The sequence below is a fragment of the Gracilinanus agilis genome, chromosome 2, assembly GCF_016433145.1.
Source record: "Gracilinanus agilis isolate LMUSP501 chromosome 2, AgileGrace, whole genome shotgun sequence".
Taxonomy (NCBI): Eukaryota; Metazoa; Chordata; class Mammalia; order Didelphimorphia; family Didelphidae; genus Gracilinanus; species Gracilinanus agilis.
Genome location: NC_058131.1, coordinates 226,816,452 through 226,835,570, shown reverse-complemented (window position 1 = coordinate 226,835,570; position 19,119 = coordinate 226,816,452). Strand labels below are relative to the sequence as shown.

Genomic DNA, 19,119 nt, shown 5'->3' with positions numbered 1-19,119 from the left:
CATTCTCAGATGCCAAAACTGTGGCTTCTTTCCCTTTCATGCACATATCTAGAGACTAACCAACCAATTCAGTTATCATGGTCAACCCAGGAATCTGGCACGCATAACCAAATTCCAGGGAAGTCTTCAGTCAATGAAGTAGTCAACAAGCAGTTATGTTCTTACTGTGGGTCAGGCACTGAACTGAGTCAAACAGAAGATCCTTTGTTCACCCTTTCCCATGAAACATCTCAGGAAGAATACTTACTTTATATAGGTGTTGAGGTTGCCTTCTGGAAAAGTATAGGGATGCTTCTTCCGGAACACATGTCCCACCCGACTGCAAGGGAGGATTTCCAGGCTGCCTCCACACATCCACACACGAAAGGAAATTTCTGCAAGAAAGTCATGTGCTTTTTTTATTCTTGTTTTCTCCTGAACCGAGTGATAAAGGAAGAGGAGCTTAGTTATGATTCCTATCAAGTGGTCCTTTTGCTTATTCATGTGTATTGTGACCTTTTTTCTGAACCAATTATAATAGCAACAGCTGATATTTATGGAGGACTAAAAGGCTTGTAAAATGCTTCACATGAATTACCTGATTAGGTTCTCATAACAACTCTGTGAAGTAGGTACTATAGGTATTGGATCCATTTAATAGATGAGGAAATAGAGACTTGTCAGTTCAATGACTTGTCCAAGGCCACATAGGAAAGAAGGAATAAAACCCTTTTAATAAGGTCCTGTTATATTCCAGACTCTCTGCTAGATGTTTTATATAAACATTAACTCATTTGATCCTTGTAACAATTTGGGGAGGTAGGTGTTATTGTTAACCTTATTTTAAAATTGAGGAAACTGAGGCAGACAGGTTAATTGACTTGCTCAGGGTCCTGAAGCTAATAAGTATCTCAGGTTGGACTTGAACTGAAGCCTTCCTGGCTCTAGGCCCAATGCTCTGCCTATGGGTGCCACCTCATTGTCTCTGACATAGAAGTGTCAGAAGGCTGGAAACAAATGTCCTTCCTGAGCCTAAGTCTAATACTCCTTTGATCATGCTAAATCACCCCTAAAAAATCAAAGTGCTTGGTCTGACAAAGACTTTTAGTTCTGATTTGATTTTAATAAAAAAAAAGCTTACTAAAATATGATTTAGATCTGCGATTTCATTGGTCATAGACCATATATTGAGAACTGGAAGAGAAGTTAGGTGTTATCATCTAACTCATCATTTAATAGATGAGGAAACCAAGGCCAGAGATTAAGTGAATCTCAAGGTTACACAAGTAATGAACCCAGGTCCTCTGACTGCTAATAAAACACACTTTCTTCTCTGCAATGCTGGGAAACTTCAAGCTATGAAATTCCCTTTATTTATATCAGTGGGTCCCAAACTTTTTTGGCCAACCTCCCCCTTTCCAGAAAAAAATATTACTTAGAGCCCCCTGTCACATACTATCATCGCCCCCTTACAGTTATTCACCTCCCCCAAATGCACCTGTGGCCATCACCACTCCCCTGGATCGCTGCAGCACCCACCAGGGGGTGGTGGCATCCTCTTTGGAATCACTGATTTATATAGATGACAACTCTTTGGCAACTAAATATTAGAACTGCCTGGTCAGTTAGTCAATAAGCATTTATTAAATGCCTACTATGTGCCTCCTTTTCAATTTCAACCCTGCTGTTGCCCAGTTCAACACTGTACTCTTCTGTTTGCAAATAGCTTGCCTCCTTTTTCCTCTTATTAGTTAATTCTTGATAAATGCAGTTTTGGAAGAAGCCACTATCCATCTCTTCCATTTCTGAATGACTGTTGATGGACTGAGCCAGAGTACATCATACAAATTTGCCGAATGCGTACATAAAAATTCATGTTCTCTAGTTTCAACTGGGCTCTCACTTCAACAAGGCAATCTTTTCTTGTACAAAAATATTTATAGCTGTTCTCTTTGTAGTGGCAAAAAATTGGAAAATGAGGGGATGTCCTTCAATTGGGGAATGGCTGAACAAATTGTGGTATATGTTGGTGATGGAATACTATTGTGCTCAAAGGAATAATGAAATGGAGGAATTCCATGCAAACTGGAAAGACCTCCAGGAATTGCAGAGTGAAAGGAGCAGAGCCAGAAGAACGTTGTACACAGAGATTGGATACAGTGTGGTAAAATCAAATGTAATGGACTTCAGTACTAGCAGCAATGCAATGATCCAGAATAATGCTGAGGGACTTATGAGAAAGAAAGCTATTCACATTCAGAGGAAGAACTGTGGGAGTAGAAACAGAGAAGAAAAACAATTGTTTTAAACATGGGTTGATGGGAATATTATTGGGAATGTAGATGCTAAACAATCACTCTAGTGCAACTATCAATAATATGGAAATAAGTCTTGATCAATGATACATGTAAAACCCAGTGGAATTTTGTGTCAGATATGGTTTGGGGAGTGGGGAGAGGGGAAAGAACGTGAATCATGTAATCATGAGAAAATATTATAATTTTTAAAAAATAAAATAAAATAAATAAAATAGAATTCAAACCACACACACACACACACACACACACACACACACACACACACATAAGGCAGTCTTTTTTGTTCCAAGAGCTAATTGATTCCCTATATTGCTTTCTATAGAAGCTTTTCAAACCTTTTCTTTTTCAGGTGTCCTATGCATTCCTTTGTCATCCTCAGTTGAGAATTCACTCACTCTTTCTCTCTTTTCTGAGAAAATTGATGACATAATGTAATCTCTCTCTTCTCCCCTTCTCTCCATCTCAAACCCTGCTGGCATCATTCTCCACCCACTTTTCCTCTAGTCTTTGGAACAGGAGTGACCCTCCTTTCCAAAGCCTCCCAGCATATACATTAGATCCCATCCCTTCTCATGTTTAGTAAACTGCAACTTCATTTTCTTTCCTTCCTTCGCTCTTTCTTTTTCTTTCTCCTTCCCTCTCTCTTTCTCTTCCCCATTCAACGTCTCTTTATCTTTTGGTTCTTTTCCTTCTGCATTCAATATTTCTCCCATCCTAAATAACAACTTTCACTGGACTTTACCATCCCCTCAAAACATCATTCTATATTTTTTCTTGTTTTTCTGCCAATAATCCCCCCAAATTACATATACACTCTTTGCTTCCACTTCCTTGCCTCTCATTTACTACATAAACTTTTATAACCTGAGTTCAAAAGTCATTGTTTAACTGTAACTGTTCTCTCAACAGTTAACAATCTCTTATTTGCCATATTTGATGATTCTGTCTTACTCATCATCCTTATTAATTTTGCTGCATTTTATTTTTAATTTTAAAAATTCCTTCTTTTGTCTTAGAATTAATAATAAGGGGGGAAGCTGGATGGCTCAGTGGATTGAGATCCAGGCCTAGAGATGGGAGGTCCTGGGTTCAAATCTGACCTCAGACACTTCCTAGCTGTGTGAGCCTGAGCAAGTCACTTAACCCTCATTGCCTAGCCCTTACCACTCTTCTACCTTCTAGCAAACACACAGTATTGACTCCAAGACAGAAGGTAAGGGTTTAAAAAAAAAAAGAATTAATAATTAAGTATTGGTTCCAAGGCAGAAGAGTGGTAAGAGCTGGGCAACTAGATTTAAGTGACTTACCCTACTAGGAAATATTTGAAGCTAAATTTGAACCCAGGATCTTTTGTATTAATGCTTGGATCTATCGACTGAGCCACCTCAGTGCCCTAACTTTGCTGCATTTTAAATAGTTCAGTCCAGATTCACTATTCCCCTCTGGTTTTTGGTCATCTTCAGGCCATTTCTGTTCCATCCCCATCCGATTTCTACATCTAGTGCTCAGAACAGTTATTAAATCATCAGCACTATCATTTCTGGAAAGGACATGTCAATCAATTTCCCTATGGATCATCATGCATAAGCACACTCACCATTCATATCATTTCTGGGACCAAATAACTCCTTCCTGACCACCACTCCTATATTTGTTGTCTTCTCTAATTAAAATGTAAGTTCCTTGAGGGCAGGACTGTTTTTGCACTTGAATTTTCATCTTCATTGTTCCTGGAACATTGTAAGTTCTTAAGAAATGCTTATTTATTCATTAATTTATTGACCCCCCTCTTCTCCTGGATACTCTCTTTTCTCTGAGAGTATTTCCTTTCACAGACTTCACACACTTCCCTATTCTCCCCTGGTTCTCCTAGCTGGTCTAATGCTGTTTCAATCACTTTTGCTGGTTTATCAATCACCTTATGGTACCCAAATGTGGGTATCTGTCTCTGTGCTGAGCCTTTCTCTCTACATTTTCTTTCTTGGTGACCTTACCATTTCCCATAGGTATAATTATCTCTTCAGATGACTCACAGATCTTTTTATCAGTCTCTCTCTTGACTTCAGTCTCATGCCACCAATTAACTACTTGACATTTCAAACTGAATGTCCCACATATCTCAAACTTAAACATATCCAAATGGAACCCACTGTCTCTCTCCTCAAACTGAGCCCTCTTCAAAACTTTCCTATTTGTGTAGAAGGTACCACCATTGTTCCAGTCTCTCATGTTTATAACCTAAGCATTATCCTGGAATCTTCTCATTCACTCACCCCACATGCCCTGTCATTTGTCAAATCTTGTTTCTATTTTCACATCTTTAGTATGCCTCCTTCTCTCTAGTCTCATGTCCATCACGTTAGTTCCAAGCCCTCAGAGACAGATCTGACCACATCATTCCCCACTCAGAAAACACCACCACTTCCATATTATCTTTTGTATAAAATACACATTTTTCTGTTTGGCTCTTTTTTAATGATTTAAATATTTTATTTTTTTAGAAAAAATTTTCCATGGTTACATGATTCCTGTTTTTATTTTCCCCTTCACCCCCCTTTAGTGCCCCCCATATCCAACACACATTTCCACTGGTTTTAACATGTGTGATCAGTCAAGACTTATTAACATATTATTGATAGTTGAATTGGTGTGGTCATTTAGTGTCTACATCCCCAACCATGTCCGCATCAACCCGTTTGTTCAAGCTATTGTTTTACTTCTGTGTTTCCACTCCTGAAGTTCTTCCTCTGAGTGTGGGTAGTGTTCCTTTCCATAAATCCCTCAGAAATGTGATGGATCCTTACATTGCTGCCAGTACAGAAGTCCATTACATTTGATTTTACCACAGTATATCAGTCTCTGTGTACAATGTTCTTCTGGCTCTGCTGTTTAGCTCTTTTAATAATATCCCCCATAAACTATGCCCAAAGGGCCATCAAACTGTGCATACCCTTTGATCCAGTGATAACACTTTTAGGTCTGGATCTCAAAGAGATAAAAAATGGGGCAAAGGACTTACTTGTATAAAAATATTTTTAGCAGCTCTTTTTGTAGTGGCAAAGAACTAGAAACCCAAGAGGAAGTTCACCAATTGGGAAATGGTAGAACAAGTTGTGGTATATCATTGTAATGGGATACTACTATGCCATAAGAAATTATAAACTAGATGACCACAAAACTTCAAAAGACTTCTATGAAGTAAGCAGAATCAAGAGAATTTTGTGAGCAGTAACAACAATAGGGTATGATGATCAAGTTTTGAATGACACATCTATTATCAACAATGCAAGGACAACTCCAGGGAATTCATAACAAAAAAAAAATATTTCCACTATCATAGAAAGAACAGAGTATGAATGCAGATTGAGTTATTCTATTCTTCACTTTATTTCCTCCATGAATATTTTTGTAGTGTAAGCACATGATGAACATGGAAATATGTACTATATGATAATATGTGTACAACCTATATCATAATACATGCCTTCTTAGGGAGGGGGAAGGAGCAGGAGGGAGGAAGAGAATATGGGTTACAAAATGTCAGAAAAAGAATATTAAAAATTATGTCATCATGTAACCTGGAAAAAATAAAAATCAAAAATAAAGCCCTCCACAACCTGGACCTAATTAATATTTCCAACCTCCTAGTATATTAACCTCTCTCACACACACACTTTGAGATCTACCAATTCTGACTTATTCACTGTCCCTCATACATGATCCTCAATTTCTTATCCCTGACTCATCATCCCCATTCCTGGATATACTCCCTTCCAACCACAAACAATCCTGTCTTCTTAAGAAGCAGTTTAACTGTCAGCTTCTAAATGAGAGGTCATGAACTCCTTTGGCAGTTTAGTACAGCCTATAGACTGCTCAGAATAATATCTTTAAATGCATAAAAGTAGAATGCAACAGATTGAAAAAGAATCCACTTATGCGAAAATGCAATGATTAAATTATTATAAATTTGTAATATATCATATTAAAATGTGCTAATTAAAATGGGGTAGTATAGGGGATAGAGTGCCAGTACTGGGGCCAGGAAGACTCATCTTTCTGAGTTCAAATCTGGCCTCAGACATTGACTAGCTGTGTGTCCCTGGGCATGTCACTTAATCCTATTTGCCTCCATTTCCTCATCTGTAAAACAAGCTAGAGAAGGAAATGGCAACCCTCTCTAGCATCTTTACCAAGAAAACCACAAATGGGGTTATGAAGAGTTGGACACAACTAAAAAAAACCTAAAAAACAATTAAAATTATTTTAAACCTTTAACTTCCATCTTAGAATTAATACTAATTATCTGTTCTAAGGCTGAAGAGCAGTAAGTACTAGGCATTTGGGGTTAGGAAATTTGCCCAGGGTCACACAGCTAGAAAGTGTCTGAGATCAAATTTTAACCCAGGACTTCCCATATTTAGACCTGGCTAGCTGCTGAACCACTTACCTGTCTTCTAGATATTTCCTTTCACACACAAACACATGCATGTACACATGCAAACACACATACATGTTCATAGACCTCAGATTAATAACTGCTGTTTCAAATGGATCTTTTCCTGATCTCCCACTGGGTACTGCCCTACATTTTAAGCTATAATGTAGTTAACTATTTTAAAATATGTTCTTTTTATAATTATGATATAAGCAGGTACTTATGCATTTGTTGCCTTCTTGTTGGAAAATAAGCTCTTTGTGACTAGAGATTGTTTGATTCTTTGTATTTATCTGCTTATTATCTAGTTGATTCATAGATGATTTACAATTATTGAATGTGGCTGTTACCAGCACTCTATCACACATATCCCTGGAATACACAGAATAGTTGTAGCTAAAAATGGATGCAAGACACAATAGTAAGTTCAAATGTTTGTGAAATTATCCTTCTGCTTCTTCAGTTTGCAATTGTCCACCTTTTGTGGCTTATGTAAATTTTTATTGTAGCAATTATCGACTTGATTCAGGCGGTTATTCTTTGCTGAATTATTGGAATGCCTGGAACACTTTGATGGTTTATAAGGACAGAGGGACAGATGATTTGAAACCCCAACTGTCTTGGAAAATCTGGCCCCATATGGTCACCACGATCATTCTTTTGAAGTCTGTTCCTCTGCCTGGTGCTTCCAGGCCATTGTGAGAGTCACCTTGATCACAGTCTAGGAGGGAATCAGGATTTGGCAGTTTAACTATTGTAACAGGGACTTGAAAGCCCCAAAGCTGTTGTCCAGGGTACTTCCCACCTGATACTTGTGTACCCGGCCCCATATTCTTCCTGGCTGGCTGCTACTGAAAGAGACTCTGGAGAGGCTGGTAAGGTTTAATTAGCAGAGCCAGCTGTGTCCAAGTTGGCGGGGATATGAATCTTGCAGCTTTTTCCTTTCTGCCACAGGTAAGTAGGGCTATTGTTGAGGAACTTGCTTAATGGAATGTGCAAAGTGGTGATTACCAACCCTAGAGAACACCTGCCCTTACCTCATTGCCATCTGAGAGTTAAATTATCCCCACTGCTCTGAGAACAGGGTCCTCCCCTGTCAGCCTCACAAAATGTTTAAGACAGCATACCCTTCCGTGTGTGTGTGTGTGTGTGTGTGTGTGTGTGTACATATACATACATAAAATAGGAAGGGGAATCCACCTGTCATTGATTTTAGCATATTTTCCCCTTATGGTTATGGACAGTTAGACTTACTCCTTGCTAAGAACACAAGGAAACTCCTGACAGGTTGCTAAGTAGGGATGTTCCCATGATGGCTGGCTGTTTGGCTGGCTAGGATTCCAGAAGATGGACTCTTGTCATAGGAGCTGCCCCTAGGGGCAAGACATACAAAAGGTTGTCAACAGGCTCTTTGGGGTTCCTTTCCCACTTTTCTCTGTTTGCACGACAGACCAGGGTACAGTAGAAAAGTTCTATGGGTATACATGCCAGGAATCTTCTTCCCCAGAAACTGGAATTAGCTACCTGGAGTCAGAAATGTATGGGAGAGCATTTTGGAGAGTAATCTGGAATTATGCTCAAAGAGTTATAAAAGTGTGTATCCTATTGTTTAAACTCTTACTTTCTGTCTTTGAAAAACTCCAAGACATAAAGGCAAGGGCTAGGCAAATAGGGTTAAATTATTGTCTGAAGTTGGATTTGAACCCAGGTCCTCACTACTACAGATCTGTCTCTCTATCCACTAAGCCATCTAACTGCCCCCTCCCACATACCTTTTACTCAATAATATCACTATTAGGTTTGTTTCTTATGGTGAAAAAGAACCTCTATGTTCTAAAATATTTACAGTAGCTCTCTTTGTGTTGGAAAAGACCTGGAAACTGAGATGACCATGAGTTAGAAAATGGCTGAACAAGTTGTGACGTATGATTGCAATGAAATACTAGTGTGCCAGAATAAATTACAAGAAGGCTAATTTTAAAAAAAGGATGGAAAGATCTACAAAAAATTATGAAGAGTGAAATGAGCAGAACAAAGAAAACATATATATATATATATGTGTATATATATATATATCAACAGAAATAGTTTGGAGAATAATTTGTGTATGTCCACCTCTGGAAAAAGAAATAGAAATAAGCAAGACATAGTTTTATATATATACTTCTCTTTTTGTCGAATGATACCTTCTCTAGTGTGGAGAGGGGATGGAGGGAAGGGGATAACCTGAAATTGTTATGTAACAAATTTTAAAAATTAAAAAGAAAAGTATGAAGAATAATTTTTTAAAAGTATATGGAAGTTTGATGAGTTTGCTCCTTTTCCCCGAGAGCTCATGATAGTGGAATTTTCTAGCCTATGAGAAGGTAGCAGCTGAAGTTAAAAAACAATTTTTATAAAAACACATGAGAGAAGCAGAGATAGCCTTGTCCAAATGGACATAAAGGGTAATTGATGGACAATGTGCTCAGAAATGCATAAGATATATGTATAGTATTGCATATTAACATTTTATCTCTTAATACCATAAATATACATAGTCTATTTTTTAAAAGTTAAAATAAATTAAAAAGTTAAAGTTTTCCCCCATGATGTGGAAGGGATATCTCTACTTCACCCACATATTGCAATAAGGAACTATAAATGTCCCCCATAAAAGAAAAAGAAAATATTCTGACTTTTTCTCTGGAACGAAAGGAGAGCCAAACATTTTTACAGCAATTTTCCAGGTTGTGGGAGCCACTGCATCCCTAAGCCCCATGATGTAGAAGGGATACCTGTAGTGTAGTAATTTCTACAGATACCTACTCTTCCCTTCCAGATGCTGATTCTTAGAATAGCTGAAGGCTTGGCAACATCAGCACCATGGCCAGAGGTCCACTTTAGTCCTTGACTTCTAAGAGCTTATATTCCTGTTTCTATTTTTATTCTCCCCCAAATGGTCTTTGTCTTGCTTCTAAACTCAGGTTCATGGATTTTAGTTATATAGCTACTTGGCACATAGTCCCATTTTTCTACTTTTTTGGTCACATCTTTTTTCTCTTGAAAAACAAACAAACAAAAAACAGTATAGCTTTCATTAATATTTTCCAGGAATAAATCCCATCTCTGCATCAAGTTTTGGTGATTCCTATTAGGTTACATTGAAATCCTGGTATAAATTTCAAGTTTTCTTTACTTACTGACCAAATTCTATACATTTGTATATAGAAAAGTGAGGCCATCAGTGTTTTTCTCTGCCTAATTTGCTATTACTTTTCCCTGTGAATTACATTCTTCAACTGCTTATATCTCTAGCTTTATCTTCTTCTCTATATATTTAAACACATTTTATATAACATATATGCTATACAAATGAATACATGTAATATACATGTGTGTATTTAGATAATATATGCTATATATTACGTGACATGAACTATTGTGTGTATATATATATAATATTTGTGCATATATGTATATTATTCTGTACCTATTACCCACCCTCTGCATGGGCTTAATCAAAATAATACACTTCCCTGATCAGCTGAGCTAGAAGTGACCTCTCCATCCTCTGAATATATGTTTGTATAACTCATATGCTACTTTCTATGTGTTTCTTATATGTTGCTGTCTTCAGTTGTGGTATCTGAATGCATATCTCATTTTCCCGATTAGACTATAAGATTTTCAAGACAGGAATTGCATCTCACACATCATTTTATCTCCTACAACACAGGACTTTTTATACCTAGGTATTAAATTGAATATTTTCTGCTGAATGAATGTGTGAGGAGAGATGGGAAGAAAATGGGCTTTCTCACACTTGTTGGCCTATGCGAAAATGTGTCATGTGCTTTAATCATATTGTTCTTATGATGTTGGTACAATGCTGCTATCTGCATTTCCATTAACACTTCTTCCTCAGAAAGTGTTATTAAATCATGTTTAAAGTAGAAAGGTGGAATTGCATTGCAGATATACTTATACAGGTACATGCAATCTCCCCTAATAGAATCTAAGGCCTTTTAGATCAGGAACCAACTTTGTTTTGTCTTTGAAACCCTGCCACGGTGTCTGGCACATAATGGGTGATTAATAAGTGTTAGCTTATTGACCATTAACAAGCACTTATTAACCAGCTACTAAGTGTCAGGCACTATGTTAAGAGACTGGAAATATAAATATAATAAATGAGATAATCTTTACTTGCAAGGACTTTAAGAGTTTACATTTTAATGGGAGAGACAATAAGTAAACACTTGTTAAGAAATATATATATATATATATATACACAGATCTGTATATATATATATGTGTGTGTATGTGTGTGTGTGTGTGTGTGTGTGTGCCAGGTGGCACAGTAGATAGAGCCTCTGGGCTTAGAGTCTGGGAGACTCATCTTCCTGAGTTTACATCTGACCTCAGTAAACTTACTAGATTGTGACCTTGGGCAAGTCATTTAATCCTGTTTTCCTTATCTGTAAAATGAGCTGGAGAAGGAAATGGCAAGCTCCTCCAATAACTTTGCTAAGAAAACTCCAAATGGGGTCGTGAAGAGTTGAACACAACTAAAAATGACTAAACAACAATGAAACAAGGACATAAGAATAAATATAAAGGAAATGAACATCAAATGGTTAAATGCAAGGAAATTTGAGAGGGAGGGTGGTAGCAGTTGGGGGAATTAGGAAGAACTTCATATTGAAATTAATTTTTGAGCTGTGATTTGAAAGAAGAGTGGGTTTCTATGATGTAGAGGTGAAGAAAGAGTATATTCAAGATGCAGTGGAAAGCTAAGAAATAGGAGAAGGAATGGTATGAGTGAAAAATAGAGAAATAGGCAGTCTGGCTGGATCACAAATGGTGGGACAAAGAATAATGTTCAATAAGTTGTTTCAGGTTGTGAAGAGCTTTATGAGCTAAAGAGAAGACTTGGTATTTTATCTTAGGGTGAGTCAACAGATGCCACTGGAATTTATTGAATTTGCTAATATGTTCACTTCAAATTTATTGATTGATCATCCTGCTCCTACCAAGGGCAGCTTTCTTCCTCTCTAATTATGCCTCTTCTCCTTTAGAGCACATTTTATATTAAAATATATAATAATAATGATAGTAATCATGATAACTCACCTTCAAATAGCATTTAAGATTTACAATATGCTTTCCGTACAGTATTTCATTTGACTTTTACAACCTATGTTGTAGAACCTATTGTTATATCCATTTTACAGATGAGAAAATTAAGGCTTACATTGCCTGGCGTCATACAGCTGGCAAGTGTGTCTGAGCTAGGATTCAAACTTGGGGGCTCTTGACTATCAGTGGAGGGATTTAGCCTCTATCCTAATTTTTTTGTAGCCACTCAGCTTTATATTTCCATGAAACAAATGGAGACCTGATGGAGTATTTGTGGTGAAGCTAGAGATGTAAATCATTAGTTGAAGGCATTTGTCATGGTGTTTTAGAAATGTCAGGAAAAAATAAAAAGAATAATAGAGCAAAGAGATTTTTGATGAATAGAAAATAGAATTTCATTAATTTGAGGATTTCATCCATGTTTTAGGTTTTGTCTTTTCAGGAAACATGGAGCTGCTGACCTTAAAGCAAATGCACCTAGCCCTATTTCAGGCAGTTAACTAACTGGAAGTAGCCTGCACAGACCTTAATGGTATGACTTAGAAAAGGTTAAGGCCTCAGTTCCCATAAAACTGCTGAGTACAGGATGATTGGTAATGCCCAGAAGCCAGCTAGGATAATAAATTTTCTTGTGTATGTTTTTTTTTTTCTAGACATCATTCAGTGTCACCTTCTGGAAGCTCTGATAAATGGTAGGACCGGAAGCATCCCAGAGCTCTGCTGTCACCTTTGAAAGACACTCAGTAGGATTCACCCCAGGGCAGTGGGAGTTGGTGCAATGACCACTGGGCCTGCAGTCAGCTGAGATGAGCAGCAGCTGGTTTCCCAGGTAGGGCTCACAGTTTTAGCTCTCAGCACTGGCGGTATGTGCCGAGTCATCACTTTCACTCCATTGCTTCTGTTAGGCGGGCAGAGGAGGGATCAGAAAAGAGTTTTTATGGGGAGTTAGCATGGGGGTTCTTGCTGAATCAGCAGCAGCAGCATAATCTCCCTTGTGATAAATTCCACGCAGACCCAAAGCCATTCTGAATTCCAAGCAGGGAGATGTGTAATTGTTCTTCCATCAGGCACACGGTTTTATCTGCTTATTTTCTTTAAACCTCAGATTAACATCTAAGAGCTAACTTGTCTGCTCCACAGATGCCCCCTCCCCCAAACTAAATCCCATTTCATTCCCTCTTATCCCCAACATCTCCTCATTGAAAACCTCTACTTGTTTTTGCTAGTGCAGTGTAGCTTCCCCCAGAAGCATCAGCCATGTGGTTAGCTGGAAACTCAGGGACAGAGAGCTAGGTGACAGCTGAAAGGCCCTTATAGGCCATCCAGACAAATCTCTTCATTTTACAGATAAGGAAACTGAGGCCCTGTGAGGATAAACAACTTGCTCAAGGTCACGCAAGTGTATGGCAGAGGCAGGATTTGAAATTGTCTCCTCTGATCCCTGGACCATCATTCTCTCTCATGAGAGAGCAAGAACATTACCTAAAGCATAAAACTATCACTTCCATTTGTATTCCACCTTCCTCCTGTGCATTCCTGGAAATGACTTTCCTTTTATGGGATGGTTCCTGGGCTGACATAGAGTCTATATGTATCTTTAGCTTCTTGGTCACTCATCATGATGAAGGCACTTGGTATAGTGGGACCTGGTTAGACTTTAAATTATGGGACATAGAGTGAATTCTGACTCATCTGTTAACTACCCTGGGCATGTCACTTCTCTGGACTTCAGAGTCCTCATCTATAAAATACAAGGGCCCTGGGATAGAAGGAAGGCTGAAAGGTCCCTTCCAGTTCTAAATCTATGACCCTCTGAATAGAAATGGTAATCTTATGTCTGCCATTTTCCTCTCTGTGCAAGTAACCTGAGGGCAAAGAACTAACTACTTCTGAGGGTTAAAAAAAAGCAATCAACAAGAATTTATTGTGTCTACAGTGTGCTAAGAATTCTATTATGCAATAGGTATACAAAAAATGAAACTGGTTCTGCCATCAGGAAGCTTATATTCTGTCAAGGTAAGCTGCATATATAATATGCTGAATAAAAATATCCTTTCTGATTTCCTGGGATCATGGCATTTTAGACTCAAAAGGGACACTGGAGGTCATCTAGACCAATTTCATTTTATATATGAGAAAAGTCAGGGCTAGAGAGATTAAATGATTTTCCCATGACCAGGCAAATGATAACTGGCAGAGCAGGAATCTAAACTCAGACCTTTTGACTCCATATTCATTTTTCTATTTATGCTACATATTCATAGTGGAGGGGGTGTGAGGCCTGGAGTCAGGAAAATATGAGTTTAAATCCAGCCTCTGACACTCACTAGTGGTATGATCCTGGCTAAGTCACTTCACTCTGTTTGACTCAGTTTTCTCATCTGTAAAATGAGCTGGAGAAAGAAAAGGAAAACCACTTCAGTGTCTTTGCCAAGAAAACGCTAAATGGGAATCTAAAGAGTCAGACATGATTGAAACAATTGAACAGCACCACCACCATCATATCAATTCTATAAGGGATGGTTAATTCCAAAAAAGAGAATTGTCATCTATTATGACAATTGCCTTGGAAAATCTTAATGTAATGGGATATTTAAAATGGCCCATGTTCTAGAGTAGAAGATATAGAAATGACACTAGTCTCACCTTTGTCAACATCTTTAAAAACCTGCTCTGTCCATACATGTCTTCAAATTCTTAACCAAAGCAATTCTAGTTTATTGTGCAGAAGCAGGCAGGTTACACACTTATCCATCCATTTTTCTACATGGTTTATTATGACACATATTGGTGTGGCACATACACTGTGAGATGGGGGATTGTTTTCCTTGTTCTGGAATTTAACAAGGAGGTCAAGAACCAAGCAGAAACTGTGGGATTCTGAAATAAGGTAGCTCATGATTTCATTAAATGTGGGGAATCACCTGATGGAGCATGCAAGTTTTCAACTTGACCATGTGCCAGTCAACCTTCTGGGTCCTTTCTTTATATAAAAATGTAGTAAAAATTAGAATTGTTCTGTTTTCATTTTTCAAAAATTTATTTGATTCATATGGTTTAACTTAAATTTGAATGTCTTTTTTTTAAAACCTTTCCCTTCCCTTTGAGAACCAATATTTGTGTATTGGTTGCAAGAAGAATGGCAAGAACGAGGCAATGATAAAGCAGTAGTCATCAAAACAATATGGTACAGGGGCAGCTGGGTAGTTCAGTGGAGTGAGAGTCGGGCCTAGAGACGGGAGGTCCTGGGTTCAAACCCGGCCTCAGCCACTTCCCAGCTGTGTGACCCTGGGCAAGTCACTTGACCCCCATTGCCCACCCTTACCACTCTTCCACCTATGAGACAATGCACCGAAGTACGAGGGTTAAAAAAAAAAACCAAACAATATGGTACTGGTGAAGAGACAGAAGGGAGGATCAGTGGAATAGACTTGGGGTAAGTGACCTCAGCAAGACAGTCTATGATAAACCCAAAGAACCCAACTTTTGGGACAAAACACACTATTTGACAAAAACTGCTAGGAAAACTGGAAAACAATATAGGAGAGATTGGGTCTAGATCAACATCTCACATCCTATACCAAGATAAATTCAGAATGGGTGAATGATTTAAATATAAAGGAAGAAACTATAAGTAAATTAGGTGATCACAGAATAGTGTACTTGTCAGATCTCTGGGAAAGGAAATATTTTAAAACCAAGTAAGAGTTAGAAAAAATTACAAAATGTAAAATAAATAATTCTGATTACATTAAACTAAAATTTTTTTGTATAAACAAAGCCAATGCTGCCAAAATTAGAAGGGAAACAACAAATTGGAAAAAAAATCTTTATGACAAAAATCTCATATTGTTTTCCAATTTTCCCAGAAGTTTTTGTCAAATAGTGGATTTTTGTCCCAAAATTTGGGCCCTTTGGGTTTATCACAAACTGTCTTGCTGACATCACTTACCCCAAGTCTATTCCACTGATCCTCCCTTCTGTCTCCTAGCCAGTACCATACTGTTTTGATTGATACACTGTGGTAAAATTGAATGTAATATACTTCTGTACTAGCAGCAATGCAATGACCCAGGACAATTCTGAGGGATTTATGGAAAAGAACACTACCCACATTCAGAGAAAGAACTACAGGAGTGAAAACACAGAAGAAAAACAACTACTTGAACACATGGGTTGATGTTGACATGATTTGGGATGTAGACTCTAAACAACCACCCTAGTACAACTATCAATAATATGGAAATAGTTCTTGATAAATGACACATGAAGAAAACAGTGGAAATGCATGTCAGCTATGGGGGTGGGGGGCTGTTGAGGGGGAGGAGAGTAAGAACATGAATCATGTAACCATGGAAAAAGTTTTTTTCTAAAAAATAAAATTAAAAAATAGAAAATAGAAAATAGAAAAAAAAAAAAAATAAAATCGCTAGAAGAAAAAACTTGGACAAAGGTCTAATTACTCAAATTTATGAGGTGCTAAATCAATTGTACAAAAAAATCAAGCCATTCCCCAATTGATAAATGGGCAAGGGACATGAATAGGCAATTTTCAAATAAAGAAATCAAAACTATCAACAAACACATGAAAAAGTATTCTAAATCTCTTATAATTGGAGAAACACAAACCAAAACAACTCTGAGGTACCACTTCACACCTAGCAGATTAGCTAACAAGATAGCAAAGGAAAGTGGTGAATGTTGGAGGGGGTGTGGCAATATTGGGACATTAATGCATTGCAGGTGGAGTTGTGAACTGAATCAACCATTCTGGATGGCAATTTGGAACTATGCCCAAAGGGCTTTAAAAGTCTACCTGCCTTTTGATCTAGCCATAGCACTGCTGGGTTTATACCCCAAAGAGATAATAAGGAAAAAGACTTGTACAAAAATATTTATAGCAGTACTCTTTGTGGTGGCAAAAAATTAGAAAATGAGAGAATGTTCTTCAATTGGGGAATGGCTGAACAAATTGCGGTATCTGCTGGTGATGGAATACTATTGAGCTCAAAGGAATTCCATGTGAACTGGAGTGATCTCCAGGAATTGATGCAGAGCGAAAGGAGCAGAACCAGGAGAACATTATACACAGACAATGATATACTATGGTAAAAACCAAATGTAATAGACTTCTCTACTAGCAGCACTGCAATGATCCAGGATAATTCTGAGGGACTTATGAGAAAGAAAATTAGCCACTCTCAGAGGAAGAACTATGGGAGTAGAAGCACAGAAGAAAAACAACTGCTTGATCACATGGCCTGATGGGAATATTATTGGGGATGTAGACACTAAATGATAACTCTAGTCCAACTATCAGTATTAGGAATTAGGAATTAGGTCTTAATCAATGATACATGTAAAACCCAGTGAAATTGGGCATCTACTGTGGGGGGTGGGGAGGCTTGAGTGAGAGGGAAAGAACATGAAACATGTAACTATGGCAAAATATTCAAAATTTAATGAAAATTAAATCTTAAAATCAAAACAAAACAAGAACTAGGCAATAGGGGTTAAATGACTTGCCCAGCTAGGAACACAGCTAGGAACTATCTTAGGCCAGATTTGAGTGGACCTCCTATCTCTAGGTCTGGTTTTCAATCCACTGAGTCATCTAGCTGCCCCTTCAAAGGCATTTTAACAGGTTCATTTGTGGGTAAAAATGGCACATCTAACTCATGCTTTATTACACAATGTGTCAAATAAATTCTTGTCTTCCCCCTTAAAAAAAAAAAAAAGCTGGCCATATGCCATATAACCTTCACTTAAAGTCCCTGGTCAGCTGGAAAGCTTATGCTCCTGTTGTCTTCAGTAGTCTCTATGGGATGTACAGTAAGGTTGACTTATTTATTCACAATGCTATCAGCTGGCATGCTTCTCATATGGCCATGGCCCCCTTATCTTGCCTCCAAAGACTGTAGGGTGCGGCAAATATCATTCCTCTCCTTTGAAGAGTCTCTCTGGAACCTAAATCTTGTCCCTTGTGAGCTCTGTGATCCTGCAATTCACTTAACCTCTTTTATCTGTAAAATGGGGATAATAATAGCAGGGTTGTTATGAGGGTCAAAGAACATAATAAAATAAAATAATAAAATATATAAAGCACTTTTCAGACCTTAAAGTGCTATATAAGTGCTAACTCTTATCACTGTTATTATCATCATCATCATCATTGTTATTTTTAAAACAATTATTTTTAATAAATAATTTAACAAAACAATAATATAATACTTATGATTTGTTATAAATATTAATACATTATGATAAATATATTATTATTGGGGTGTCATTGATGGAAGTCCTCCCACATTTATGAGACATGAACAAGATTTCAGGTCCTTTCCTCTGGCCTCCTCCTCAGACCAGCAGATTCTGGAAGTAACCACTTCCTACCTAGGGTGGATGAGGATTTTTATCCCTAAGAATTCTCTCTATTCATGAGTATTGAGGATGTGAGTCTCCTAGCACTTAAACTGCTAATCTCTTTAAGGGTCTTAGTCTTGATCTTCCTTGTAAACTCAACCTCATTTGTTGTCTTAGAAAGAAGGTAAGTTTTGTAGTCAGAAAATTTGGGTTTGAATTCCACTTCCTCTGTCACCCAGGTACTTGGGCGCATCCATATCTCTTTTCATTTTCTCATCTCTAAAAAGAGTGAGTTAGGGAAAATAACTTTTAAGATCTTTTTCACCATGAAATCTGTAACCTATGATCCTAATACCTTGACTCCCCTAGGGTTCTATGACTATTTACTAATTTTCTGTAGGTCTTTCTAGGTGTGCATAATATATCCTGTACAGTGGAAAGAATGGTTTGGATCCAGAGCCAAGGGAAGCTGAATTTATATCCTGGTTCTGCAATTTACTAGTTATGTGACCTTGGACAATTTACTTTATCTCTCTGGATCTCAAGTTTCACATCTGGAAAATGAGAGTTGAACCAGTTGACTTCTCAAGGACCTTCCATCTCTAAATCTATTCACTGTCAATCGTAGATTGTCCCAAGGCCATTAGTTGCCATTGACACTAAGATGTATGAATAGGCATAGGCAGAGGTGAGAGACAGAAAGAAAGCAAGGGTGAGATCTATTATTTTAGTGAAGGTGGATATTGGATGTAGAGGAAATGGATGGGTTGTTAAAGTCATAAAAAAAGAAACAAACATTTATTAAGTACCTTCTATGTGTTGGGCATTGTAATAAGTGCTTTGTAAATATTCTTTCATTTGATTCTCATAACAACCCTGGCTGTGGTGCTATTATTAATC

The 19,119-nt window shown here is 37.7% G+C and overlaps 1 protein-coding gene across 1 annotated transcript in view; it reads right to left on the bottom strand.

The window, feature by feature from the left end:
* The window catches only part of GALNT14 (polypeptide N-acetylgalactosaminyltransferase 14), a 116,218-nt gene that overhangs the window by 37,046 nt on the left and 60,053 nt on the right, over window positions 1-19,119 (bottom strand). Inside the window, exon 9 of the mRNA XM_044659592.1 lies at window positions 248-374. Within this exon, the coding sequence (XP_044515527.1) occupies window positions 248-374 (127 nt within the window). The remainder of the gene's footprint in view (window positions 1-247; window positions 375-19,119) is intronic.